Below are 26,922 nucleotides of genomic sequence, written 5' to 3' on the forward strand. Positions count from 1 at the left end.
TTGAAGAAATGGCCAGGATTTATTGTGTGATGACTACGGCCATCTAAAAGCACAGGTACAGCTGAAGGGACAGAAATGCAGGCAGAAAGACCCAGTCATTTCTGTCAGGGCAGGGCCAAGTCTTTGTGGCTCCCCTAGTGAGAGGAGGTGGAGGGAAAATGGCCTCATCAGAGAGGGCCAGGACCTGATGGATTCAAACAAGACAGCCAAGGCCCACTCAGCCCACCTCTGCAGGCCTGTAATTAAGGAATTCCTGAAGGTTTGTCTTTCAAGGTGGTTGAGAAAATCCTGGAGCCTTGGGCATCCTGGAGCAGCTTCGGGTGAAGCATTTGTCACTGACTCTGTGCTCTTGCCAGGAGGGCCACCATCAGCAGCTTTTCTTTCTTGTCCAGTCAGCTTGGCACAGCTGGCTCACTCTTGGACCTGCCTCTCTAGGGTGTAGAGAGGGCAGTTGTCTTGAGCCTGCCGGGTCACAGGTTAAAGGGCATGAGCATTCTCAGGGTAAAATCAAGGTCATCTGTGGCCTTTCCTGGAACCTGCAGGGCTAGTTGGAAGCAGACACATCACCTAAGGTTGACCCGGTAAGCCTGGGCTCTGCACCCTGTCTCACCTCAGCCTGAGGAAGTTTCTGGAAGGTGGGATCTGCCTCCTTTCGACCACATGACTATGAGTGACTTTGCTTCTTCAAAGCTGTTTCCTTTTCTGTAAAATCTCACTACCTGGGACCGTCACAGGATTACATGAGGTGACATGTGGAGCTGTGAGCTCGCTGCCTAGCAGAGTATAGGTGTGCTCTATTATGATGCCACCGCTGATGGAAAACCTCTGTGCGGGGCCCGTTAACACAGGGCTTGCAGTCCAGCTGGCCAGGGAGCTCAACACGCGCCATTGTGACCTGTGTGAAGCAGGCTGCAGCTGCAGAGCATGGGGACAGTGTTTGGAAGGGCCCTCGTGGCCCCCAAGTGGATCAACCAGCAGGACCCGGTGGTGGGGAATTGGTGTTGCCTGTCTGCGGGTGCAGGCGATCTTGTCCCTGGGATCTTCCAGGCAAGAATAACTGGAGTGGGTTGCTGTTTCCTTCTGCAGTGTATGCTGAGTGAGTTAATTACTGCCTGGCTGTCCCAGGCTTGCCCCAGGCTGTTTTTCCACCAGTGTATTCAGAAGGGGTCCTGTGTGCCCAGCTCCACCCCGCACTGGGCATTTCCCACTCTCTCGATGTGCCTATCTGTTGAGGTAAAGAACTGTCTTGCTGCTCTCATGGGCATTCCTCCAAGTCCCACGAGCATGAGCATCTCGCTCAGGCCATTAGTCCTACGGACTTCCACGTCTCTCTCAAGTTACCACTTCACACCTTTGCCCATCTCCCCCAGGGGCCTCTCTTTCATGTTGTATTAATATATAGAATTTCCTGGGATATTCCAGATTTTAGTCCCTTGTCAACATTGACTACTTGCCAACTAGTAGTCAGCATTTGCGGAGAAGGCAATGGCACGCCACTCCAGTACTCTTGCCTGGAAAATCCCATGGACGGAGGAGCCTGGTAGGCTGCAGTCCATGGGGTCGCTAAGAGTCAGACACGACTGAGCGACTTCACTTTCACTTTTCACTTTCTTCCATTGGAGAAGGAAATGGCAACCCACTCCAGTGTTCTTGCCTGGAGAATCCCAGGGACAGGGGAGCCTGGTGGGCTGCCATCTATGGGGTCGCAAAGAGTCAGACACGACTGAAGCTACTTAGCAGCAGCAGCAGTCAGCATTTGAATCTGTTAACTTTGTCCATGTTGTTGGTTTCAGAACAGAAATCCTTAATTTGTGTGTGTGTGTGTACACTTACGGCTTTTACTTCTGAAATTTTGCTTAAGGGATCCTCTGCTGCCCTAAGTCACAAGGGTGTTTGTCTCCATTTTCTTCTAGTCTGTCTCTGGTTTAACATTTCACATTTTTATTGAGTGCTGAGACCCAGTGAGTGGAAGACAAAGGTCCATACTGTTAGGGCACAGTCAGAAGGTGCGTGGGGTTGTGTCCTGTGGGCTCTGGTCTGCACATGGGCAAAGGGGCCGGCTAGGGGAGGGCAGGGTGGCCCAGCGCACGTGTTGTGCATCGAGTCAGCAGTGAGACGGCCAAAAGCTTCCTTGGGCTCCTGGGGACGCCCAGACTCCACCGGGATTCTTTGTGGTATTGAGCCATGGGTGTGAAGGTTTGAGTCTCAGGGCTGAGGCAGCACAGGGTGGGAGAGCATGAGCTTTGGGGTGTTCTGCCCAATTCTCTTCTCACTCAGGCCACTGGATTCATCCTGGAGCTTTGGTTGTAATCAGGTAATTTGTCTGGGAAATGGGCTTGATGGTCACCAACTAAAGAGAAGGGTAAAAGGAGCAAAGTGGAAGATGTCTGTGACGGGACCCTATAGGTTCCCTGACCTGTCGGCCCATAGTTCCCTTGGTAACTGAGCCGACACTGGGGGTGGATGGGTGGCAGGAGCTGTGCACCGCGCTCGCGCTCACGCGTATCCACTTGGGATCCTGGGGGGTCTCACTGGCCTGCTTCCAAATCCTCCAGCCTCCCTGTTTTCTTTGGCGCCCGTGTTCCACAGAAAGGAGCTGGCCAAGGTAAGCCAGCTGTGAAGTCAGAGAAGCAAGCCTTCTCCAGTGTCCTCGTGAGAGTCAGCTCCAGACTGTTTACACCCAGAGGAGGCATGAGAAACTGGTGCAACCTGTTTGAACCACCCTTCCCAGCACCCCTGTAATTACAAGCCTGCTGGGTTTCAAGCAGAGTCCACTGTCTCTGCTCTGATTCCCGATTATGCAGATGTTTCTGCCAACTCCAGCCTCAGACTCAGTTTAGCTGACCCAAACAAACCAAGGCTCATCTGACGCTGGGTTCTCAGGCCTGGGGGCAGAGGAGAGCCAGACACACAGGCAGCCCAGAGGCCAGTGGGGGCCTGTGGGTAGGAAGGATAGAGTGGCTGAGATGCACTTAGGACAGCGGGCAGGTCAGGTTTCTGGGGACCCCCAGGCAGGACCAGGCGGTTGGGTGGAGGGAGGCGGGAGCGTGGTTTCTGGGGAGCTCTGGCCAGGAGGGGTTCTACTCCTTTGGCCTGGTAAGTCCAGCCTGCGGGAACCACCACCCGCAGTGCCCAGGAGCCGAGTCCTGCTGCCTCTGTCCGCCCCCACCTGCCTCCTGGAGGACAGTGTGGTTCCTTTCTCCTGCTTTCCTGCTCTGGTCCCCACTGCTGTGCCCTGGAGTCAGCAGGCTACTCAGACCTACCCTCCAGGGCTTCCCCCTCCCACACCCTACCGTTCCCTGAGCACAGCACCCCTCAGGATGATGGCCCGACCCTCAAGATTTTTCACTGACTGACCCCATCTCCCAGGCATCCCACCGCACCCAGCCCCCCGCTAAGTCTCTAGTCGTCCCCCTGCATTCTGTGTCCCACGTGCAGGTTCTAATGAACTCTCAGGGCCAGGTCTCCATGCTGTCAGACCATCTTCATTGCCCTCTTCTGTGTAGTCTGTGGAGGTGGAGACAGTGATACCTGATGAATGTCCTTGTGTGTGGACTGAAGTGATAGCCTGTCTCCAGCCCACATGCAGCCTTTGCCCTGAGCAGAGGGCAGCAGGCAGATGTTGCAGGAGTGTCTGGGCACCCGTTGTCATGAACACTCCCCTGTCCCCTTGGCCCCAGCAGTGCCAGCACTTAAACCTGAAACGCATGCTTTCAGAAACATCCTCCTCATTCCTTGCTGCTTTTCAGATTTCTAGAGTTGTCATTTAAAGATGAACTGTATTTGTGTATGATATGTGCCAATGCAAAGGGCTGTACCTATGTGTACCTTGTTAAGAAATATCCTTTCCTTTTCCCCAAAGCTCTTCCCAAGGGTCTTGAAAAGCAAAGAGGTGGACAGGTTTCTGGGAGCCAATGCATTTTAATATTGATTGCCAATTTGAATATTGTTGGTAACAGTGAGATGAAAACCAGGTCTGCATCGTAGCTTCATGTCGGCTATCAAGTCTGTGGCGAGCTGTCACTGTCTTAGCTCTTTTTGCCACCAGTTCAGCAATACCAAGTTTTGTTTTGTTGGTTATGTTTTTCATCCTGCTGTAAATTTCAAAATGACAGCAAGGCCCTATTTTAAGGGAAGTGAACGTGTGAAGTCACTTCTGACTGGTTGTGAAATGTTTGCTTTCTCCTTCCTAAAAAGGGGCCGCTAAAGGATGGAGTTGGAAGCTCAGGTTCAGCTTCTGTGTCTTGGTGAGCTGCTGTTCCCCAGGATTCTGGTTCCCATGGGAGTGGGGCCATCTCAGCCTATCCAGAGCTCTGGCCTCAAAGACAGCTTTTCCTGAAGGGGCCACAGTTCCCTGCTCTCCCGATGCCCGTCTCCGTGTGTTCTGTCTTTTTGCAAGGTCTTGCTGCCACCCCACTGTAGCCTCTTCTTCACCTGACTATCTCAGCACGAGATGGAGGAATTCAGGTCATTTGAACTGTTCATAAGTCAGAAGTGCACAGCAGAAACAGGACTGTGCCCTTTTCGGTGGAAGTCGGTACTAGCCTTCCATGTTCTCTAGGAACTTCCAGATCAACCCTAAACAGAGATGAAATATGAGAGTGCTCAGCCAGGCAGAGGCTTTTAGAAATTGCAAAACTGGAAAAAAGGTGACTACGGTTTTTAAAGACAGTGGGAAGAAAGGGTTGCAAATACAGTAGATTATTTTCCTGTCGTATTTCCTCAAGGGCCTCAGTATCAGCTACATGGTGTCCTTTCTATGCAGCAGCTCTGGGAATGAGACACATGGAACACTTCAGTGTTTCACTCCACATTAGCCACTAATATTTTCTCAATTACTCTTCTGTTATTTATAATTTAGATAATCTAACTCTCCTCTCATATGTGAGAAAAAGTAGTCAAGCCTCACCTTGGCCCTTGTCAAAGCTGATAGAGTCTGAGCTTTGCCATCGAGCCCTGACCTGGAAGCATGTGGAAAACTCTCAGCAGCAGCCCAGCCTTTAGGGCTGCTACTGTGGGGTCCTGACAAACAGCACAACTTCCTTGAGCCTTGGTGTCCTCATCTTAACATGGGGACAGTTATTGCTGCTCATTAAGGCAGAGGCAGTATTTGGCATGTAAAATACCTCCTATGGTGCCTGACACGTGGTGGGTGCAGTAGGTGGGAAATAGTATTTGTTGCTCTAATTGCAAAGTAATAATAATCCAGCATATGGTGACATCAAGGCAGTAGACACCTGCTGCTGCTGCTAAGTCGCTTCAGTCGTGTCTGACTCTGTGTGACCCCATAGACAGCAGCCCACCAGGCTCCTCTGTCTCTGGGATTCTCCAGGCAAGAATACTGAGAACCTGATAATTCCAGTAATGCTCCAAAGGTCTTTAGCCAGGGGTCTGTAATGTTAATTATAAAATTACTTTAATTGGAGCTACTAAAAAATTGTTTCTGTTGTTGTTTTTCATCTTTCTAGTTAGACATTCCCTACTTTGGGAAGCTGTCCCTGTCCCTCAGTCTGTGAGATCCCCCTTGGGTGCCTTCAGCCCCTCACTTCCCTCCCGCATAACCCTTCTCACGCTTGTCTGCTTCCCTCCCTGGCCCATGGGCCATGCAGAAGCTCCGAATCTTGGTTTTGTCTGCTCCTGCCAGTGGTAGCTTGTCATCTAACAATGCAGGGGGCCTTTGAAGTGGGAGGGGCGCAAGCACTCAAAAGCCGGCCAGCGTGGAGGTCTGGTACTCACAGCGTGGCTCTGTCTCCTAGGTCGGGAACTACAAGCGGACGGTGCGGCGGATCGATGATGGCCACCGCCTGTGCACCGACCTCATGAACTGCCTGCACGAGCGGGCACGCATCGAGAAGGCGTACGCGCAGCAGCTCACCGAATGGGCCCGGCGCTGGAGGCAGCTTGTGGACAAGGGTAGGGAGGCCACCATGGGGCGTCTGGGGCAAACCGTCCACCCTCTCTGAGCCAGTTTCTTCTCTCGGAAGATCAGGGCAGGAGTTTGTCTCACAGTCTGGGAGCTGTGATTTTCTCCCAGCAGCACAGGCCAAGTGAGCTTTCCTCCCCTTTCCTGGGGACACAGGACTCCTGTCCTCCAGCAGCATCCGAGCCTCCCGCGGCAGTCCTTGTCAGCAGAGGACACGCTGCGCTTGCCGAGTTAACTCAGAGCAGCTCCACTGGGGCCTAGACTCGAGTAGCCTCCTATCCAGTCAAGGACCTTGCTGCTCAGCACCATGGTTTCTGGCACCAAGACTGCTTATTTGTAAGTTCGGCCAAGTAGCCAGTCAGGCAAGACTCAATGGTGACATCCAGCAAAGTTGAACTGGTCTCCTACATTGCAGACAGATTCTTTACCGACTGAACCAGGGAAACCCCTTATATGATGCAGGTTTTACCTCCCCTCTGTCCCTCGCGAAACACTCAGACGATTCTAGAGCTCAGTGACAGTGCTGCCATGGATGTGTGGATGGTATTCAGAACGTACTTCCCAGCAGTAGAGGGGAGCTTTATTGACTACAGGATTTCCTGGGAAAGAAGTGGGTTTGTGGGCATTTCTCAGGGTGGGTTTGGAGGGGCTGACCAGGGGAAGCTAGGCCAAGATGAGGGCCCCCCAGGCATCAGGGGTCTAGACTCACTCTGTGTCTTTCCCCGGATGCTGACATGGGCAACCTGGGGAGCAGAGAATAACGCCCTGGTGCAGAGTTGGGTGGCCGTGAGTGGGTGAAGCGTGGCTGGGGTGGGCTGGCTCCTCCAGGAAGCAGTGGCTGTCGTTATTTTATTTCCACCTGCCTGAGTCCTTCTCTCAGGATCCAGCTGTCAGCAGTGTCCATACTGCTTACTCAGAGCCTGAGGTTCACAAAGCACTCTTATTTCCACCTTTGTGGGTCCTGGTCCCCTCGGCAGGACCAGGAGCTGCTCATCTTGTAGACGTGAGAAGCCAGAGGTCCTGAGGGGCTAACAGTTACTCACGCACACACACCATATGTCTCTTGTCATTATCCACTCCAGCAGTCATTGTCCTCTGGGAGCACCCTGAGGGCAGGCCCTGTGTCCTCCTGTTCCATCCTCAGCTTCTGTCACAGCCCATCTCTCTGTCACCTCAGGCCAGCTACACCCTCAGCAAAATGACAGGTCAGATTACGAGTTTCCTTCCTGAGAACAGTGACTGAGGTGACCCAGGCAACCCTCCCCGCTGTCTGGAGAGCTCCATCCAGGCCAGAGCCAGCCAGATTCCTGTCTCCTCCTCTCCTTCCCCAGCCTGGGGCTTCCATTTTGCTGAGGGTTCAGGCCTTCATTCCACAAGCTGTTTCCAGGGCCCAGCTCCTCGTGGAGGGAATGGGCCTCGGGAACGTGTGGTCCCACACAGGGGAAGCCAGGAGCCAACAGGAGCCCAAGGGATGGGCTCAGACTGGCCTGGCAGAGAGGTCAGTTCACTTCAGAATGCCCTCCTTCAAAGGCCAGCCTCAAGCAAATCAAAACTTCCAAGATGAAGAAACTTCATCTTGGAGTTTTTCAAGAGCTCAGTGTCTTTACAAAAAGGAAATCTGTGTAATCCCCCAGTTTCCCTAACAAAAGAAAACAGATCCAGCTTCAGTTCCTTATTCTCTTCTTGATCCCAGGAACGGAAAAAGGAACAGCACTAAGAAAACTATCTGAAACAGCCAAAAGGAAGGCTCCCAGCCAGGCAGGCAGACTGCCAGCCTCAAACCCCATCCTAAGTGCCGAGGGGGGCTCACAGAGGGAATCCCCTCCCAGGGTCTGTCTGGGCCCCACAGTGCCGAGTGACCCACCAGCTTCTCTCCTGTGCCAGGGCCCCAGTACGGGACGGTAGAGAAGGCCTGGGTGGCCGTCATGACCGAGGCAGAGAAGGTGAGCGAGCTGCATCTGGAGGTGAAGGCCTCGTTGATGAATGAGGACTTTGAGAAGATCAAGAACTGGCAGAAGGACGCCTTCCACAAGCAGATGATGGGAGGCTTCAAGGAGACCAAGGAAGCTGAGGATGGCTTTCGGAAGGCACAGAAGCCCTGGGCCAAGAAGCTGAAAGAGGTGCATCCGCCCCAGGGCCCTGCCCCGCTCACAGGCACCCTTCCCACCCTCTGCCTGCTTCCCCTGGACAGTCCTCCTGCCCTCCCGGGAGTTGCTGCCACTGCGTAGGCACAAGGGGCCTGCTGAGTGCCTCATGTGCCGTTTTTACAGAACCCTTATCCACCCATTTTCCTGTCCTGGGAGCAGGGTGAGACCCACACACACAGCCTAGAACTCAAAACTGAAACACTTCCCCCCCGCCCCCGCCCTCCACCCCCATGTCATGAACCTTCTGGTCTGTCAGAATAGTAAGTCCTAGTTGCCAAAGGTTATCTGAGATGAAACTGTTGTGGAATAGTGCTTTTTAAATTTAAGCAAGCTTCCTAAAACCCAGATTCCCAGGCCCTACCTCTAGAGATAGTGGTCAGGAGGTCAGAAGTGGGGCCTATTCACACTCAGTTTTAATAATCTCCCGAGTGATGCTGCGCCTGCTGGTCTGGCTACATTTTGAATAGCACGGTTTTAGAAGAGCTGTTGGTGGCATGCAAAAATGCTCTCAACCACTAACAAGGCCACTCCCAACCCTGAACTTTTAAATGGTTCTTTCTCTTATATGAGTTTTTCCCTCAAATTTGCAATGATGCTGATACTCATTATTTTACAAGTAGCAAATGGAAATCATTAAGCCTCACCCAGCCTTGGTGCTCCAGAGACTGTCATACCTACGCCTCAGTCCTTAGCATAGGCAGACCTGGAGCCTGGGCTGCCCCATTGCTAAGGGTGCCCCTACTTCCTGCCAGTCCCGTCCCCATCACGGACTTCTCTCAGGAACCACACTGCCTCCCTCCCTCTCAGAGTCACCCTGAGCAGACTTCCGTCTCCGGTTGTGACAGCAGGCCTGCCTTGTCTACTCTGTGTCTTGTCTTTTTTGCCACATCCCCTTTCTCTTCTTTCTTGTCTCTGGTCCCATTTGTGATGACGGACTCCCTCATGAGGCTCTGGTTACAAACTCAGCTTTCTGCTCTAGAATGAAATCTGTGACTTTGACTCAGTTAAGAAGCATCTATTAAATTACACACACACACACACATACATACACACCCCCATATCTATAGATATGTGTGTGTATTCATGTAAAATAGTTGTTAAAAATACGGAATGTGGCCTATAACCCTTTCTCCCAACGTTACACTCCTCTTGTGTTAGGTTTCCAGCTGCTGGGCCAGCTCTTCCCTCAGACCCACACCTCCGTCACAGTCTCGCTGCAGAGAAAGCCACCTTTGTGGCTTTCTCCAGCCGTTCTACGTATGGCTATAGCCCAGACCCACCGGTGCACCTGCCTCTCTTCCCTGCTTGCTTCTCCTCCTTGGCGCTTGTCAGCCACTCCCTTACTCTGTTTCCTCTTTCTTGCAGCTGCCTCCCCCAGCTAGACGGTGAGCTGCATGAAAGCTAGGCTCTTTGTCGAGCAGTGTACTCCTTCTGCCTAGACGGTGTCTGACAACAAAGCAGGCACCCCGTCAGTATTCACTGAATGAACTCCTCTGTTTTAACGTGCTGTGATTATACTGGACACACAGCTTTGCACCTGATCTTCCCTGTCCTCTTAAGAGTACAGGCACTGCCCACAGTCTGTGTAACCTTGAGCGAGGATTTTGACCTTTAAATGTGGTGTTTGGGAACTCCTTCTCCCTGTAGGTTGAAGCAGCGAAGAAGGCCTACCACGCAGCATGCAAGGAGGAGAAGCTGGCGATATCCCGCGAGAACAACAGCAGAGCCGACCCGTCCCTCAACCCTGAGCAGCTTAAGAAACTGCAAGACAGAGTAGAGAAGTGCAAACAGGATGTTCTTAAGGTAAATCGTGCGGGGTTTTTTGCATATTGAGAGCACGTGCCTCACCCGTCCACGTGTCCGGCGTGTGACGAGCCTTTGTCACTGCTCAGTCAGATGCATGGACAGATGGCTACATCACTGAGGTCACCTGTCACCTCACCACAGCCCTGAGTGCCGCCTCAGGACAGAGCAGCACTGAGCACTGGGCAGGCAGGGGTGTGACTCCTGTGCGTGGCGGGCAGGGTACGGGGTGGCCGGGGTGGCCGCAGGCAGGAGGCGGGAAGGACTAGCTCGTGAATGTCAACAGCAGGGAGCTGATGGGCGAGCTGGTATGGAGGGCTGTGAGGACCGGTGGGCTTGACAGTCAGGCCAAGTAAGGGCTTGGGACATTGCTGACCCAGAGCTGCTGGAAAAAGCTTAAAGAGCCTGGGAAGGGAGGGCAGATGTGAGCAAGGGTTCCGGAGCCCTTGGCTCCCAGCTTGGGCCCTGGCCCCACTCCCATCTTGTGCCCTCTTCCAAGGGCTGGTGGTGGCTGGAAGCTGTCACCATCAAGGGCCTGCCCTGCTGCAGTGTCCCCAGAAGGAAGTCCCAGCCTGGTTTTGGAGAGAGAGAAGTTAAGAGATGAGCTGAGCACTGAGCTTCAGGACTAGGGCATGATGCCCAGAGGGGAAGCAGGAGTCCTGAGCCTCAGAAGAGCTGCTGAGGGAAATAGGGGAAATAGGCGGCTGCATGTCTGTTTTGTGGTGGAGGAAATGGAGGAAGCTCGGAGCAGCCACCCAGCGGTGTGAGCATGAGAAAGCTGTGCCCTCTACAAAGCTCCTCACTGCTGCCCCCAAGTGGGGGCAGAGACGCTGCTCCAGAAGCAGCAGGGCCAGGCCTGAGGCCTGCAAAAGCTCAGAGAGGGCCACTCCCTGCTCAGAAGGCCCCGTATTGTCGTCAGGAACAGAAGAGCAGAGAGCAAAGGCCACCCCCCCATCCATGGTCAAAGCCCATTTCAGGGTCTTGAGAGTGAGAGTGACTGTGATAAATGGGTGACCCCCCCCACCATCCCTGCCTTCGCTGTAGGAAGCCCCATCACGCTGATGGTCCCCTTCACTGTCAAAGTCATATGGGGGGGGCAGGGAAGACTGTGTGGGCTTCTGACCCCAGGCACATCCCTGCAAGGGAAACATGCTAACTTTAGACTTGTCACACTGTCCCTAAACACCCTCGAGAAAAGGCTACACCTATGTTCATAGTTTCTTTCTGGTGAAACCCCCTTTTGAGGACAGTTGTTTGTTGGGGGGTGTCATCGGGGAGGAAGGTGGTGTCGTGGGCTGGAGGAAAGGGAACCAGGACTGTCTGAATGTCTTGGTGCAGCTCAGTGCCCATTGTCTGTCACCTTAAGTATCAGGATACTGTGAAGTAGAAGCATTCTGTTTGCTGAAAAGGAAAGTGCAGCTCCCAGAAAATGCGCAGCACAAGTCTCTGTGGAGCTCAGAGCCCTGTGGCCCTGCCTTAAAGGCAACTGGGGAGCCCCTGCTGCTGTAGGCAAGACCCGGGGCACAGTCCTTCTCCATGTGAGAGGGGCATGGTCACTGGCTCTGAGGGACTGCCTCTTCCCCAGTGGCTGCCTTCTGGGTCTTACTCCAGCTGAGAGACCCAGCAGATGCCAGGAGTATGGTTGTGTTTCAGAAGTGGAGGGGCTGGAACTTGACCTTGGAGTTCTGTCAGACTCTGGAGCTTGTGCTCTTCAGGTTTTGGAATCTAAGGGGGACAGGGGACTGAGACACTTTTGCCAAGGGTGCCTTTGGAGGTGGAGAGGGCCTCAGGATGAGCCTGGGAGGCCTGGCTGTGTGGGGGGTGGGGAGGACTGTTCACAGTCCAGCCTGGAGGAGAGGGGAATGTCCTTCAGGAGCCATGTGGGGTCTGAGTCCTCTAGGCAGAAACTTGGGTGCAGAGGAGACAGACTGGGGTGCTTCTTGGGTACAGGGTCACCCACAGTGGCAGGCTTCATGTTGTCACTGAGGAGTAGTCTAGCTGTGATGGATTTGGACCTGGTGGAGGGAGATGATGCCCCAGAGGTGGACAGGGTGGTGCAGAGCCAGGCTCGCTCGCTCTCAGGCAGAGGGGAGCGGGCTGAGTGGAAATGAGTCTTCATTCGTGCCCCTGGCCCCTGTCGTAGAGCAAAGAGAAGTACGAGAAGTCCCTGAAGGAACTGGGCCAGAGCACCCCGCAGTACATGGAGAGCATGGAGCAGGTGTTCGAGCAGTGCCAGCAGTTCGAGGAGAAGCGCCTGCGCTTCTTCCGGGAAGTCCTGCTGGAGGTGCAGAAGCACCTGGACCTGTCGAACATGGCCAGGTGAGTGCCCTTCACCAGGGAGCGCGGGGTGGCGAAGTCAGTGGACGGTGCTTTTGTGTGGAGCTCGGTTGCTGCTCTCCAGACTGGGGCGGGTGAGGGGGTGGCGGTGGTCTCAGAGCCCGCCTGCGGCCCTGTGGGCCAAGTCTGATGGCCTCCTGCCACACTCTGCCAGCTCCGGGTGCAGAGCTCCACGTCTGGGCAGGGAGGGAGGGCCGCAGCTTGGACTGGCTACAGTGACACGTTTGAAATCAACCCAGGGGCAAGTCCAGTAGTCCCCCAGCTGCACCCAGCCCAGGGGTGGCTTTACTGTGAGGACCTTCACAAGCTCCTTTCCATCCAGAGCAGCTGCCTGCCAGCCTGCTGCTGGACTTCCAGGGGCTCGGGGCCTTGGGCAGCACAGTCCGGGAGCCTCACTGCTGAATGGAGACACAAGGCCATGATATTTCTTCCCCACTTTCCTCATCTTTGGTCCCATGACACCTTCATTAGGGCAGAGGTCTGTGCTAACCCCAGGCCTCAACGTGTCATCCACACAGCCGAGCCGTTTAGAAATGACCTACAAGTCAGAGCTTGTCGTCAACAGGGAATTAGCTTCTTTTTGTCTCCTAATATTAAAAAGAAAAGCGTTCAGTTGTTCAGCTGCTGTGCCAACAATTAATGAGTCGTTGCGAGTGTCTGTGCAGTCGGTGACATTATTCCCCATCTCAGTGATGAGGAAGTGGAGGCTAGGCCTGGTTTGGTCACTTGCCCAAGGCTGCCCTGCAGGCAGAGGTGGGGTGGGCCTACCGGGCTCCTCTGTGTGGAGTAACTGCCTTGCCTCACTTAGTCCTCCAAGCCACCCTGGGGAGCAGATGGTCTAATAGTGTCCTAGGGCTGCCATCATAAAATTCTGATACCTGGGCAGCCTACAACAACAGCAGTTTATTCTCTCGCAGTTCTGAAATCAAGGTGTCAGCAGGCCTCGCGCCCTCTGATGGCTCTGGTCTAGGGGAGGACCCTTCCCTGACGTGTAGATGCACCCTTCCAGTCACACGGCCATCTTCTGAGCCTTCACATCATCCCCTCTCTGTCCCTGTGTCCCAGTTTCCCCCTTTTTATAAAAAGGTGGGTTTTTAAATTTACAGATTACCTCTGTAAAGACCCCATTTCCCAGCAAGCTCTCATCCTGAGACCCCTGGGGTGACACCAGCAGTATCTTTTTTGGAGGATATGGCTCACCCCATAACAGGTGAGTTGTGCACACTGAACAGAGTGGGCACAGACCCCAAGAGGGGGAATGACTCCCGGCCACACAGACCAGAAGCGAGAGCTCCGGGACCCGGCATGGTGGTCCTGTCCCTCACGGGCAGCTTCCTAGGGAGGCGAGCCGCTCTGGGCTGTGGAGCCGAAGCAGGAGTCCCCCAGCTGACCGACGGCATGTGCAGCCCTCACAGCACTGGCCAGTCTTCACTTGCTGAATGTAAACCTACCAGCTTTTTTGAAGGGGTGAGGAGCGACTTTCCTGACACTCAGTTGTGGACCTGGTGAAATGGAACCACGCAGACTGGGGGCCCTTGTGGCCTAGATGCCAGCACCTTTTATATTATCTGATGCAGAACAAAGCCAGGTTATTGCTTCCTGGTTTGATTTGTCAGAACCTGAAGCTGTGGCTTCTACGCCACGGCTGTCATTTTTCCCCTTCTGTGTACATCACGGCCAGATGACTGCCCAGCGCACCAGGGCAGGCGTCTGATCAGCACTGTGACGCCGACTCTGATGTGGCTACAGGCCTTGATGCCGACTCTGGGCATGCCCTGGGCAAGGCTGACTGGTGGCCTTCCCTTCCTTCCAAAAGAGTCATGCTTTTCTCTCTGATTTAGCTACAAAAACGTTTACCGTGACCTGGAGCAGAGCATCAAAGCCGCCGACGCAGTGGAGGACCTGAGGTGGTTCAGAGCCAATCACGGGCCAGGCATGTCCATGAACTGGCCACAGTTTGAGGTAGGAGGACCCGCTGGCCGGGGTGGGACCGGGGCCCACAGCGCCTAGTGATACACCTTCTCCTTCCAGCTCAGAGTTGGCCTGTGCCCTGTAGACATGGCAGCGTTTGCACACAGCCACCTTAGAGACCAAGCGGATGTTTAGTGTTCCAAGGGGCTTTGGGCACTGCTGAGGGGCCTTCTGAGTCTCTGGCAAAGGTGCAGTTATGTTCTTTGTGAGAACTATGATGGTCCCCTGTTGACCCTCGGCATTCCCTTTGTGGAGAGGCCTTGGCGCCCCTGCTCAGCCCTACAGGATGGCCAGGGAAGGAGTGGCCACAGTGCTCCAGGCCTGGAGGGCCGGGGACACCAGCTCAGAAGCCACTGGCCCAGGGCGGGAGCGGGCACAGTCTCAGAGTGTATGTTCTTACACAGAGGGTCTTTTTCTTATTTCCTTACATAAATTCAGTCAGCTTTGGTGCGGGATTAGCTTTCTTTTCTCATTTTCATGGGTCCAAGCCATCCAGTGATTTTACACACAAATTCAAGGTTCTAGAGCCCTCAGGACTCTTCCAGTCTGCCAACTGGGTTCCCAGTACATGGGCCCCTGAGGGTCACAGAGAAGGCAGTGGCCACAGTCCTAGGACCCTGCCCTCTGGGGGACAGGGCTCTCCCCACATCATGGTAAATCAGGGGCTGGGGAAGCTCCACGGAGCCACTGCAGCTGCCTTCCCCGGGAGGGGCTGAGGCAACCCCTCTGCTCTGGGCTCCAGCCACCTGGCTTCCTCTGACTCGTCACGGCCAGAGCCCAGGCTGCACTCAGACCTGCCTCACCACCTCCTCACTGTGGGATGCTGAGCAGGCCCTTTGCCCTGGTTGTGCCTCAGTTGCCCCATGTGTAATATGGGGATGACAGTGGTACCCGTCTTCTCTGTGGCCGGGGCTTCAGTGGCCTGGTTCATACTGGGTCTTGCCCCAGGGCCCCCCACACGGAACCTCGTCTAGCCCCGTCCTAGCTTGGCATCTTTTCAGCCCTCATACCAGTGCCTTTTTTCTGGAGCTTCTCAAGAAAGCTTTTCCACATGACGATGTGGGTCCCTACAACTGAGCCCTCCCCCTGCCCCCAACAGGGGCCAAGTGCAGAGGCCTGGGGCCTTCCCAGGTGGAAGTGGTTCTGGAGGAAAATGCACAGCCCCACTTCTCCCCGCCCTGCTGAGGGTACTGGTGAGGGTGCTGCTGAGGGTACTGGTGAGGGTACTGCTGAGGGTACTGGTGAGGGTACTGCTGAGGGTGCTGGTGTGGGTACTACTGAGGGTACTGGTGTGCACCCCTGGGTTCTAGAGACCCCTTGTGATAGGCACCCCTCCAAGCCTTGATTCCCTTAGGACTGCAGGTCCCTACCCAGGAATAGAATGGTCTGGAAAGGAACATTTGACAGGCAGTCTTGCTGTCATGGGTATCCTGACCAGGGCCCGTGGTGGCTCTTCTCTGTGGGCCCCTTGAGCTGGGAACGCATGCCTGCATGTGGCACACACCTGCAGCTGTCACAGGGCCCTACTGGACTTTCTCTAATGGAATGATTTGTTTTTATTTTCCATGCCACAAGGATGAAGTAAGTTCCTATTTTATGGTTAACTTTTTGAATTCCAAACCTCCTGCGGTGTGGTCAGCCCCTGTGGGTCTGTGTGTGGCATCCATGGCCTGGTCTGACAGCATGTGCTGGTTAAAGAACCAAGGCCACAGTGTGGCCCGGGCTGTGGTTGTCCACATTAACAGCTGGCCCTTCCCTTCATAGTCAGCCAGCTATTGATCGCACTGGCCCTTGGAAGCCACCCTGTCAGGACAGATTTATATTCAGAAGGTCACTATGGGGACTCTGAATTCCAATCGAGTTCTCAGTCAGCTTATTTCAGTTAAGAAAATAGGTGACCTCAGTTTGGGATTGGGGGCCTAAGTCTGCCACCAACTGTACGTGGGCAAGTCACTTTTCTTTCTGGGCCTCAGTTTCCTCAAGTGACAAATTGGCTGTTAGACTTGATGTTTCTAAGGTGGCTTCTGTAACTACATGTGAGCACAGCTGTAGGCTCAGTCATCCCAAATATTAATTCAGATAAAGTGATTTGATAATGGGTAAAGTTGGCCAGGGGGGAGAATTCATCACACGTGTACACACACGTGCTGTTATCCCCGTTTCCAGAACAGTTAATGAAAGCCTGTTCACATGCTGGGAACAGTGAGCCTTCAGAGACATAAGCTGTGTGCTTTGTTGCCCCACATGCTGCTCAGGTGGGAGAGGACAGCCCTGGTTGGGCGAGTGCCACTCCTCAGGGTCCCAAGGGTGCGGGAGCCCCTGCACCTGATTCGGTTTACACCCAGGGCCCACTTCCCGAGCCAGCTCTCCTGCCTCACTGGGAACGTCAGTCAAGAGATGGATGGGAGGGTCTTTAGCACTGCATGCCAGCCCCCCAGAGGGACTCTGTCTGCTTTGGAAGCATGAGGAAACTTGGCAAGGCCTGGGGGTCTGGAGGCTGAGTGCCACAGGGCTGCGGTGGGATTGGATGGGGAGGACACCTGGGACTGGAATGCAGGACCCCTGAGTGTCGGCCCCAGTGTTCTCACCAGCTGTCTGCCCCTGGAGGCTGGGTCCCTGAGGAGTGCCCACCTTGTGCGGTGAGGAAGGCCAGTGGTGGGCATCATGGGCCTGGGGTCGCTGAGAGGCAGGGAGAGCAGACGCAGTGCGGCGAGGTGCCACACTGCGTGGGGCCGGCCAGCGGCTCGTGGCCGTGGCGTTAGGCTCGTGGCCGTGGCATTAGGCTCGTGGCCGTGGCGTTAGGCTCGTGTGGCCTCAGACAAATGAACTTCCTGACTCCTCTCCCCTGGTGCCTGTTGCTCAGGAGTGGTCTGTGGACCTGAATCGAACTCTCAGCCGGAAAGAGAAGAAGAAGAATGCTGATGGTGTGACCCTCATGGGCATCAACCAGACTGGTGACCAGGCTTCGCAGAACAAGCCCAGCAGGTGGGCACTGGGCACCTCCGTCCCTGGCAAGGCCCCAAGTCCTCTGCCAGGGCTGGAATGCCCCTACCCGGGGAGACTCCCCAAAGGGGCCCTGCAGGGAACCCCGGGGCATCTTTCCAGACGCTCTGCTGGGCAGCAGCCAAGGGCCTCTCTTGGGAGAATCTTCATTTCACTCAGTGCCAGAGCTGCAGAAAGATCCGGAGAAGGAGCCTTTGCCACAGCGCACTTTGGGCCCCTTGTGACGGAAAGAACTGATGCAGGGTGCTGTCCACTGCGCGTCCCCAGCAGTGCACACAGGCAGGTGGAGGTGACTGGGGGCATCCTTCATGTGGAGTCAGGGACCCTGGCCAGGTTTGTACTTACTTTCCTGTGCCGTAGGCAGGTGCCTGATGCACTCGTTGTCCAATGCCCCCTTCTTCAGATTACCCCTGCTGAGAGCGTTGTTTATTCTGAGTTTGGATCGAACAGGTGGCACTGAGGTCCTCAGCTCGAGGAGGGTCAGAGTTCCCAGCAGATGAGCGTTACTATCCTCCTCAGAGCCGAGGCTGCCCCCGGGGCCCCAAGGCCTCCACGCCCTGCTGAGTTTTAACACACCTCAGGCTCCAGGCCTCCTGGGGAGGGTCAGCACGGTTCCAGGGGCCTTCTGTGTTCCTGCGCACTGAAGCCCCCACCCGCACTCCCCGGGTTGATGTGGCTGCTCATCACTCAGCTGCCGTGCCAGTGCCTGGACAGGTGGGCTTGGCTAAGTGACTGCAGGATATGAGCACATGCCAGGGGTCAGGCCAGCACCTAGGGGCGGGGGTAGGGTGGTCCATACCAGCCAGGGCTGCTGCACAAATTCAGCTGCCCAGCACCAACCCCCTGTCAGGTCAGCTGGAGAAAGGTGCCAAGGAGGGAGTAGGGTCTGGTGGTCTCAGACATGTGGCCCAGATGCAGGCAGCAGGCAGGCATAGGCCCTGTGCCCCTGGCCAGGCCTAAAACCCGTGTGGCAGTGGCTGGCCACTGGGGGGTCCCTCTGGTGGCATCTGAGGCGTGTCCTCTCCTCCCTCCCCACCCTGGCTAAGCCACCCACCCAGCACTTCGCGTGCCGGCTCCATGCTGACTGGCTAGGAGACAAGAAGTGGTGCTGGCCCGGGCAGCCCTGGCCTGCGGCCTAGTGGCCCGGCCTGCCTGCTCAGAGTTCACAGCGGGGTCCCCAGGCTTTCCAGGCCTGTCTTATCTCATTACCCTCTTGTTCTGTGCTCAGTACCTGTAGTCACTGCATTTCATCACCTGGCTGTCTTCGCTCAGGCCAGGCTGCGGTCAGAGTTCTCTTTGGTCCCCTCTGGGCCTGGCACACAGTAGGCAGTTAGCAGACGGGTTTTTCTCTCTCTCTGGAGCACAGAAGGGGTCCTTCCTTTCTTCCTAGAAAGGATTATTCAACAGGCTTTGGTTCTGATTTTGGAAGTTGCAGACCCAGAAGACCCAGGGAGGAGGCTATTGGATCCTTTTGTCATCAGAAGGAGAGGGCACTGGGGGCTGTGGGGTCTGGAGAGCCCCAGGCTGAGCCCCACAGGCTGTCGGCCTGCTGGCCCTCCGCAGAGGGCCAGGTGGAGGACTGCAGAGAGAAGCCCTGAGCCCAGACACACCTGTGCTCCAGCAACAGCCTGCACACATGCAGGGCTCCTGTTTAGGACAGACTGTGTTTAGACACAAGGAGGGAAAATGCAAGTCTTGTTCTTTCTTAGACTCTTTAAGCTCATTCGAGAGCCAAAGTGTTGCTAAGTGTTTCACTAAAACATTCTTTCTGCTCCAACAACATACTCCTCCCATTTGACAGGGAGCTGATTTGTCCCTTCAAATCCTGGCCCTGTGATCTTGCAGCTGGGAGCACCCAAGACCGTGGGGGCTGCCGAGTTGGGGTCCCCTGAAAGCTCTCTCTCTCCCCGTAGTGACCTTAGTGTCCCGGGCAACCCCGAACGGTCAGCGCAGTCACTGTCCAGCTACAACCCCTTCGAGGATGAGGACGACACGGGGAGCACCGTCAGTGAGAAGGAGGACATTAAGGCCAAAAAGTTGGTGAACAAACGTTTCCCTCTGGCTTCCGTCTCGCTCGCGCTCTCTCTCCTCTCTCTCTGTCCAAGGTCTTGCCCCCTTGGCACTCAGGGCAATGCATGAGGCCTGCAGGAGGCAGCCCGGCCGGTGGATGGTCTCTGGCTTCTCGATTTTTCAGGGAGGGAGGCACCAGTTAACAGTCTGTGGTTGCTTTTTCTCTGCCCTGTGTTAACCCTCGTCAAGGTCCAGCCTATGAGCACAGGAACACGGGTGCTGCTGAGGGGCCCGCGCTCTGCAGAAGGAGTGCCAGCCCAGCCCAAGGGCTCTCCGGTCTCCCCGGGTGGGGTCTGAGGCTCCAAGCAGGGCCTCAGGCCTCTGCCAGCCCCACACTCAGGACCACTGGGTCAACCCTTTCTTGCAGCGTGAGCAGCTACGAGAAGACCCAGAGCTACCCCACGGACTGGTCAGACGATGAATCTAACAACCCATTCTCCTCCACGGATGCCAACGGGGACTCCAATCCCTTTGACGAGGATACCCCCTCGGGGACGGAAGTGCGGGTCCGGGCCCTTTACGACTACGAAGGGCAGGAGCACGACGAGCTGAGCTTCAAGGCCGGTAGGTGGGCGCCCGGCTGGCCTCTAGGGCCACTGCTTCCAGCCTCTGGGTTCATTTGGCTGCGCTGGGTCTTCGTTGCTATGCACAGGCTTCTCTGTTGGCAGCAAGCAGGGGCTACTCTGCGGTGGCTTCTCTTGTCGCATGGCGTAGGCTCCAAGTGTGAGGCTTCAGCACCTGAGACTCCCAGGCTCTGGAGCCTGGGCTCAGTAGTTGTGGTGCAGGGGCTTAGGTGCTCCGCGGCATGTGGAATCTTCCCGGACTGAGGATCTAACCTGTGTCCCTGGCACTGGCAGGTGGATTCTTATCCGCTGCACCAGCAGGGAGGTCCCAGCCTGCTTTCTTTAGGTCTAGTTCCATTTGTGTGTTTCCCGCCCCATCCCACCTTCCATTCAAACATGGCAGATGCTCAACACCAAAGGTTAGAAGACAGAGAGGTGCCCCATGCCTTTGCCCAGGATGCCACCCCAGCCAGGCTAAGGCCTGCACATAAAAGACACAGATCCAGGCCATCCGGCTACCCCGCAGGCTCCCTAGAAACAGTGCCTGCGAGTCCCCAGGGGAACCTTTCTCCAGAGGCCCACAGTGGGCAGAGGGGCCCCCAGCACAGTGGCAGCGTCCCCATGGCCCCCAGAGCCTCTTCTCGGGGCTTTGCCTTCTACCCTTCCCTGCAGCCCTGCCACCAATACAGCTTTGTTGCCAGTAGCTGAAACCCAGGTTTTATGAAACAGCCTGGATCCTGATCATATGAGCTCTGTGTGTGGAAATTTTCTATCCTGGTTTCTATTTAATGCCAGCTGCAGTTCAGCAAATGGCTTGCAACCCTCTGTCTGAAGAGCACTGTCTTAGAGCCTATCCCCAGAGGTTTGGTCAGCCTGGCTCTAGACGGGCTGGAAGGGAGCCAGGGTTCTTCCTTCCGCCTTGCCCGTCCTCAGAGCCACCCCAGATCCAGCATCACCCCTAGCCCTCCACTGCAGGGGCTGCTGGGCCCTGACTCAGCCAGCGCAGGCTTAAGTGTGCCTTGCACGCTCCATCTCTGGAGCAGACCCTGTGTCCGACCTCCTGCCCACCCTGGCTGAGAGCTGTGTCTTACGGTGGCCTTCTCTCAGCTCTCAGAAAGTAGCCAGCTACCCACTCCACCCCAGAACTGGTCATAGGGTGACTCTGGCTGCTTGTGGGAAGTTCTCCTGTGTCTTTAAACACTTTTGTCAGTTTGGTTTTGGGTTGGGGGGGGCCATGCCTTGTGGCTCTCAGGCTCTTAATTGCCCAGGTCAGTTCAGTTCAGTCGCTCAGTTGTGTCTGACTCTTTGCGACCCCATCAATCGCAGCACACCAGGCCTCCCTGTCCATCACCAACTCCCAGAGTTCACTCAGACTCGCGTCAATTGAGTCGGTGATGCCATCCAGCCATCTCATCCTCTGTCATCCCCTTCTCCTCCTGCCCCGAATCCCTCCCAGCAGCAGAGTCTTTTCCAATGAGCCAACTCTTCGCATGAGGTGACCAAAGTACTGGAGCTTCAGCTTTAGCATCATTCCTTCCAAAGAAATCCCAGGGCTGATCTCCTTCAGAATGGATTGGTTGGATCTCCTTGCAGTACATGGAACTCTCAAGAGTCTTCTCCAACACCACAGTTCAAAAGCATCAATTCTTCGGCGCTCAGCCTTCTTCACAGTCCAACTCTCACATCCATACATGACCACTGGAAAAACCATAGCCTTGACTAGACGGACCTTAGTCGGCAAAGTAATGTCTCTGCATTTGAATATGCTATCTAGGTTGGTCATAACTTTTCTTCCAAGGAGTAAGTGTCTTTTAATTTCATGGCTGCAGTCACCATCTGCAGTGATTTTGGAGCCCCCAAAAATAAAGTCTGACACTGTTTCCACTGTTTCCCCATCTATTTCCATGAAATGATGGGACCGGATGCCATGATCTTAGTTTTCTGAATGTTGAGCTTTAAGCCAACTTTTTCACTCTCCACTTTCACTTTCATCAAGAGGCTTTTTAGTTCCTCTTCACTTTCTGCCATAAGGGTGGTGTCATCTGCATATCTGAGGTTATTGGTATTTCTCCCAGCAATCTTGATTCCAGCTTGTGTTTCTTCCAGTCCAGCGTTTCTCATGATGTACTCTGCATAGAAGTTAAATAAGCAGGGTGACAATATACAGCCTTGACGTACTCCTTTTCCTATTTGGAACCAGTCTGTTGTTCCATGTCCAGTTCTAACTGTTCCTTCCTGACCTGCATACAGATTTCTCAAGAGGCAGGTTAATTGCCCAACCAGGCATCAAACCCATGCCCCTCTGTAGTGGAAGCATGGACTCCTCACCACTGGACCAGCAGGGAACTCCCTTGGGTTTCCCGACATTCTTGACTGGGGTTGTTTCCCCCCTGCTTTGTTTACTTTGTTTGTTGATTGATTGATTTTTAATTTTTTATTCTTTCTGAATTTTTTTTTTTAAGTTGGGCCATGTTGTGTGGCTTGCAGGCTTGTAGTTCCCCTGTGAGGGATTGAACCTGGGCCCCAGCAGTGAAAGCACCAAGTCCTAAACACTGGACCACCAGGGAGTTCCCTCTAAATCTTATCTTTTGGACTTGTCAGCAACTTTATAGATTTAAAATGTCTCGTTATCAAAAGTAAGCTGAAGTGAATCTTTCTAATCACCAGTTTACATTTTTACGATTTGGCAGGTTCCAGTTAGTTTTGTCTGTTTTCTGTGTAATTTTCTTCCCCCACCCCCCCAGAGGTCACATTAGTTCCCAGCCACACCACTTCCTCCTGTCTTGAGCGTGCCCTGGCTGCTCCCCGCTTCCCTGGGCCTGGGGAGCCTAGGGTCTCCACCTGGTGAGCTTCCCACCACATACCCCGCTCTCAGAGCTGCTGCTCATCTGCTCCTGGGAGGCTCGCCCTGCGAGGCCGGATGAGAGAGACACACCAGGCTTCCGTGTCGGCCCTGCCAGAGCACAGGGAGCCCCCAGGGTGGGAGGAGAGGGGGTTTCCCACTCGTGATGCCCACCCTGCGGCCTCCTGCCTCGCAGGGGCAGCGGTGCTGACGAAGTGGGTCCCCAGCGGGGGGCAGAGAGCTGTCTCTCGTGAGAGTCAGGGAGGGCAGCATGGGGACGAGGTGCTCGCCACGCACTGGCGCCGACCCAGGTCCTTCCGTGCTTTCGCCCCTAGCCCTCACAGCGCCGCTCAGTCTCCCAGCAGCTCTGGGAGCCCTGGGTGTGGCCCCGTGGGCCTCTGGGTCAGTGCCACTGCGCACAGAATGAGGAGTCGGGGGAATGCTGCTAAATAAGACATAACTGCCAGAGGAAACTGGTGCAGCTAAGCCTGAAAAGTGGGCCAAATGCCAACGAGAAACACAAAGCTGCAAACTGACCAATAAAGACACCTCCGCAGGCCCATCTTCCGCCAGTTCTCAGAGCTGTCCCTGCGGGCTGGGCACCAGGCCACTCCTTCCGGTCCCCTGGCTCTGGGCTGCTCTGGCCACCCTGAACAGGAGAAGACCAGGCCTGATCACACCTGCGGTCCTTGTCCCCTGGCCTGTCTCCTTGAGAGGCCAGGCTCCTTCTGTCCCTCTCTCATCTCTGTATCCCCTCCACCTCCCAGGGCCTTGGTGCGAAGTAGAGGCTCCTCCTTGCTTAAGTAAACAGAGGCTCAGTTAGACTGAAGTGGCACCCAGAGCTGCAGGGAGAGTCCAGGACCATGCCAGCATGCTCTGGGTGTTGGAAAAGCTTGGTTTCTTCAAGTCAGAGGACAGATGGTCTGAGCTCAGTGCCGGGAAGAGAAGAATGGGCCCCCACGCCTCCCACAGCTGCAGTCTAGACACAGACTAAAGGAAGGCATGGAGACCATGGCAGCAGTGCTGGAGGAGATTCAAGAAGACCATGTGGGCCAGGCCAGGGGGAAGGGCTGCAGAGGGGTGGCACAGACCCTATGGGACGGGGCTTCGGACCTGCCTGGGGCAGTCAGAGGGCAAAATCCTGCAGTCTCTGCAGGAGCTCCTCGGGCAACTGAGATCAGCGTGCTTGAGGGGCACTGTGTGAGAGACGGGGGTCTTTAATCTCTCAGAGCCACCCTCCACTGGATACACAACTTCAGACGCAACTTAGTAGAGAAAGAGCCAGGCCCTCATCCCGCCAGGAGAATGCCTGCGCCTCTCACCCACATTAGAGACCCTCAGTGGGCCCAGGGTGAGGGCTCACCAAGACCGTTCCCTTTTTGTCTTACAGGGGACGAGCTGACCAAGATAGAGGATGAAGACGAGCAGGGCTGGTGCAAGGGGCGCTTGGACAGTGGACAGGTCGGCCTGTACCCCGCGAATTATGTCGAAGCGATTCAGTGATGGGCCGGTGGGCTGGCTGGCGGAGGGACGGAGTGGAGGTCCAGCAGCTCTGTTAGCCGTTGGCCCCAGGCAGCAGCCCCTCCAGCCAGCTGTGCGGGCATCCACTCCTCTTCCTGCAAAAGATGATGGTTCCGTTCCTCTTGGCTCCATGGTGTCTCTTGAAGGCAGACAAGCTGGTCATTTCACCTGGAACTCGGCCCCCTTTCCACAGTGCAGATGGAGAGAGCCGATCACAGGAAGCTGCAGGACAACAGGAATCACCCCCACCCCACCCCCCGCCGCCCCCCATGCTGTGTGTTGGCTTATCATGGATCTGTGTATTCTTGACCTTGTCTTTCCTCCTCTCCTCCACATTGATGGTAACGGTGGGATCCACTGATCCTTGCTCCACTGATTCCTTTCTATGACAAGCCCCATCACCTGCTAAAACTTAAATGAACAAACTTACATGCCATTTTCTGAGTGAACACTTTGAGGTTTTTAATTTAAAGGCTGTGTACAGTTACTTTTTTATATTCCCATTCTTGCGTTCATTTATACTTAAATTATGACATAGGTCAATGTCCCCCAGTAGTCTTGAGGCAGTGTCTCTCTTTCCATGCTGTTCTGTGAATCACCCATGCCACTGCCTGGGGCGAGAGCCAGCAGCCTGGACAGACCATGTTTGAGGCAAGAGATTGCAGTGGAAAGATGGGAACACGTGGTTGGGTTTCCAAGGTGAATGCTCTCTGCATTTGGGGTGTCCAAATGTGAGTTTTGCAAATAATCTTATGTAGTCCTCTCTAAAGTCGCCATATTTAAAATCTATTTTCATTCTATTTGTGCTTAAAGCTTTACTCTTGCAAATTAACAATTTTATCAGTGATTTTTGAAAGGTTAAAATATAAGACTAACGTTTCAAGTGAATGCATCTATAGTTAAGATGCTCTATATTAGACTGTCACGTCTTGGTGTATATCTGTATATACTATTTGATATTCAGAGAATCTAAAGAGCTCGTCTACTGTGTTCATGAGATTGATTGGCTTTTGACAGTGGCTTCAATTTGTAAACTGCTTGGAGACCATCCGGGCATAGGCCTGGCTGGTTGGCTGGGCCCAGCGGATCCTGCCGTAGGGAAGTCTGTCCTTGCTGGCAAGCTGGGAGTCCAGTGTCCTCAGCCCAGCTAGCCTTAGTCCTCTGTAGCAGACACTGTACAAAACTCCCACGTCTTTGCAAGCAGCTGCAGATCTCACTGTCATCCGTGTTCCTCGTGAGCAAAGAAAAGCTGGGTCTCACCCCACAGCACAAGGGTCTCTTCTGAGCACCCTGCAGCCATCAGGGAGCCGACGGGCTGGGGCAGGAAGCTGCCCTGTAACCACGGGGCCAGCGAGGAGGGCAAACCTTTCCTCTGTGTGACTCGGACATGGGAGAAATGGCTGCCGCCATCACAAGCTATGCATTTTACTCAGTGTTCCCAGTGAGCTCGATAGCTCGCTTGAAAGTGGATGTGTGTCTGTCCTGAGGATGCGTGTCTATCTGTCCTGGAAACTTACCAGCAGAATCCTCATTCCTTTGCTACAGATGTACCAAAAATTGTCAAGTCTTTTCAGTTTAGGAGTTTCTTTAAAAGTATAGTATTTTAGAAAAAAAAAATCAATAAACAGTTGATCTCGTGATTATGACCGTCTCTGTGCCATGCGTGTGCCTCCCACTCACACCAGCTGGTAGACGTGTCTTCACCGGCGTCTGGAGCCAGGCAAGACCCCAGGTGCAAGAGCACTGCCCAGGGCCCGTGTCCCCGCCCCACTGTCCCTGCTAAGCTAGAGGCCAGGGAGTCGAGGCACCTCGGGGTGCTTCCCTCCCTCCAACCTGCTTCTGTGTGGCCTTGGTGCCCCCAGCATGGGCAGCAGGCTGGCACTTCCCTCCCCCTCCCCAGGGCCCAGACAGCAAGACCAGACCAGAGACCACTCACGGCCCCAGCTGCTTCGAAAATGCCCTGAGCACCTGCTGTGTGTCAGGCCCGCTTCACTGGCATCATCTGCAAAGAACTGCCCAGCTCCAAACACGCTGCGAGTGAGGTGGGCCCTGCTCTCTGCTGCTGAGGAGGCGCTGAGCCCATCGAGGCTGCCCGCTGCCCCCGGCAGTCACCAGCTTCCAGTTGCAGCCCCAGGCAGCCTCCTCGAGACAATCGGGGTCAGGCCAGGCTCCCAGTCCCATGGCCTGAGCTGGGGCGGCCAGTCCTGGGCCCTTCGTGAGCTCATGTACTGCGGTGCCAGCCCACTGGGGAGGCTGGAGTCCCCACTTTACAGAAGACACCCCTTCTGGAAACAAGTCCAGTGCCCTGCCCAAGGTCCTACGACAGAACCGTAGTTCAAACCTGTGTCTGCAGAATTCTTGAGGGCGAGCCCGTTCTTGCTCCCTCCATCGGTGGATAAAGAACAGGGTGACTGAGCAGGAGGAATCCTCGAGTCAGGGTAAAACAACCTCTTTTCTCTGCTTCCTGTGCTCCCCAGAGCTCCTGCAAGGAATCCTGAGGGGCCCTTGCTGCCTGCTGCCCTCTCCTGTCCTGGCCCTCAGGGCAAACTGGAAACCTTCACCCACCCCTGGGCCTCGTCCTCTCCAAGCCAGAGCGATGCCTGCCTCCCATGAAGGTTAGACTCGGAGTCACAGGCCACAAGTGCCTGGCACCACGTCCCCCGACCCCAGTCAGGACCCCCTGGCATCCTTGGCTGTCCCTCCCTCACCCTCCATGCTGGGCCACCAGGTCCCCTTTGCCTC

The 26,922-nt window shown here is 55.0% G+C and overlaps 1 protein-coding gene across 4 annotated transcripts in view; it reads left to right on the forward strand.

Annotated features, from left to right (window-relative positions):
- Positions 1–25,827, forward strand: part of PACSIN2 (protein kinase C and casein kinase substrate in neurons 2) — a 112,103-nt gene extending 86,276 nt beyond the window's left edge. For 2 of the 4 annotated variants that reach the window (XM_040233155.1, XM_040233156.1), the window contains exons 3-11: positions 5,757–5,913; positions 7,808–8,043; positions 9,718–9,873; positions 12,017–12,192; positions 14,052–14,172; positions 17,045–17,166; positions 19,098–19,220; positions 19,622–19,818; positions 24,050–25,797. In XM_040233155.1, the coding sequence (XP_040089089.1) occupies positions 5,757–5,913; positions 7,808–8,043; positions 9,718–9,873; positions 12,017–12,192; positions 14,052–14,172; positions 17,045–17,166; positions 19,098–19,220; positions 19,622–19,818; positions 24,050–24,162 (1,401 nt within the window). In that variant the 3' untranslated portion in view covers positions 24,163–25,797. Of the gene's footprint in view, positions 1–5,756; positions 5,914–7,807; positions 8,044–9,717; positions 9,874–12,016; positions 12,193–14,051; positions 14,173–17,044; positions 17,167–19,097; positions 19,221–19,621; positions 19,819–24,049 lie in introns of all 4 variants that reach the window. The other 2 variants (XM_040233154.1, XM_040233157.1) reach the window with 2 other exon arrangements.
- The last annotated feature ends 1,095 nt before the right edge of the window (positions 25,828–26,922 follow it).

This window comes from Oryx dammah, unplaced genomic scaffold (genome assembly GCF_014754425.2).
Source record: "Oryx dammah isolate SB20612 unplaced genomic scaffold, SCBI_Odam_1.1 HiC_scaffold_29, whole genome shotgun sequence".
NCBI lineage: Eukaryota > Metazoa > Chordata > Mammalia > Artiodactyla > Bovidae > Oryx > Oryx dammah.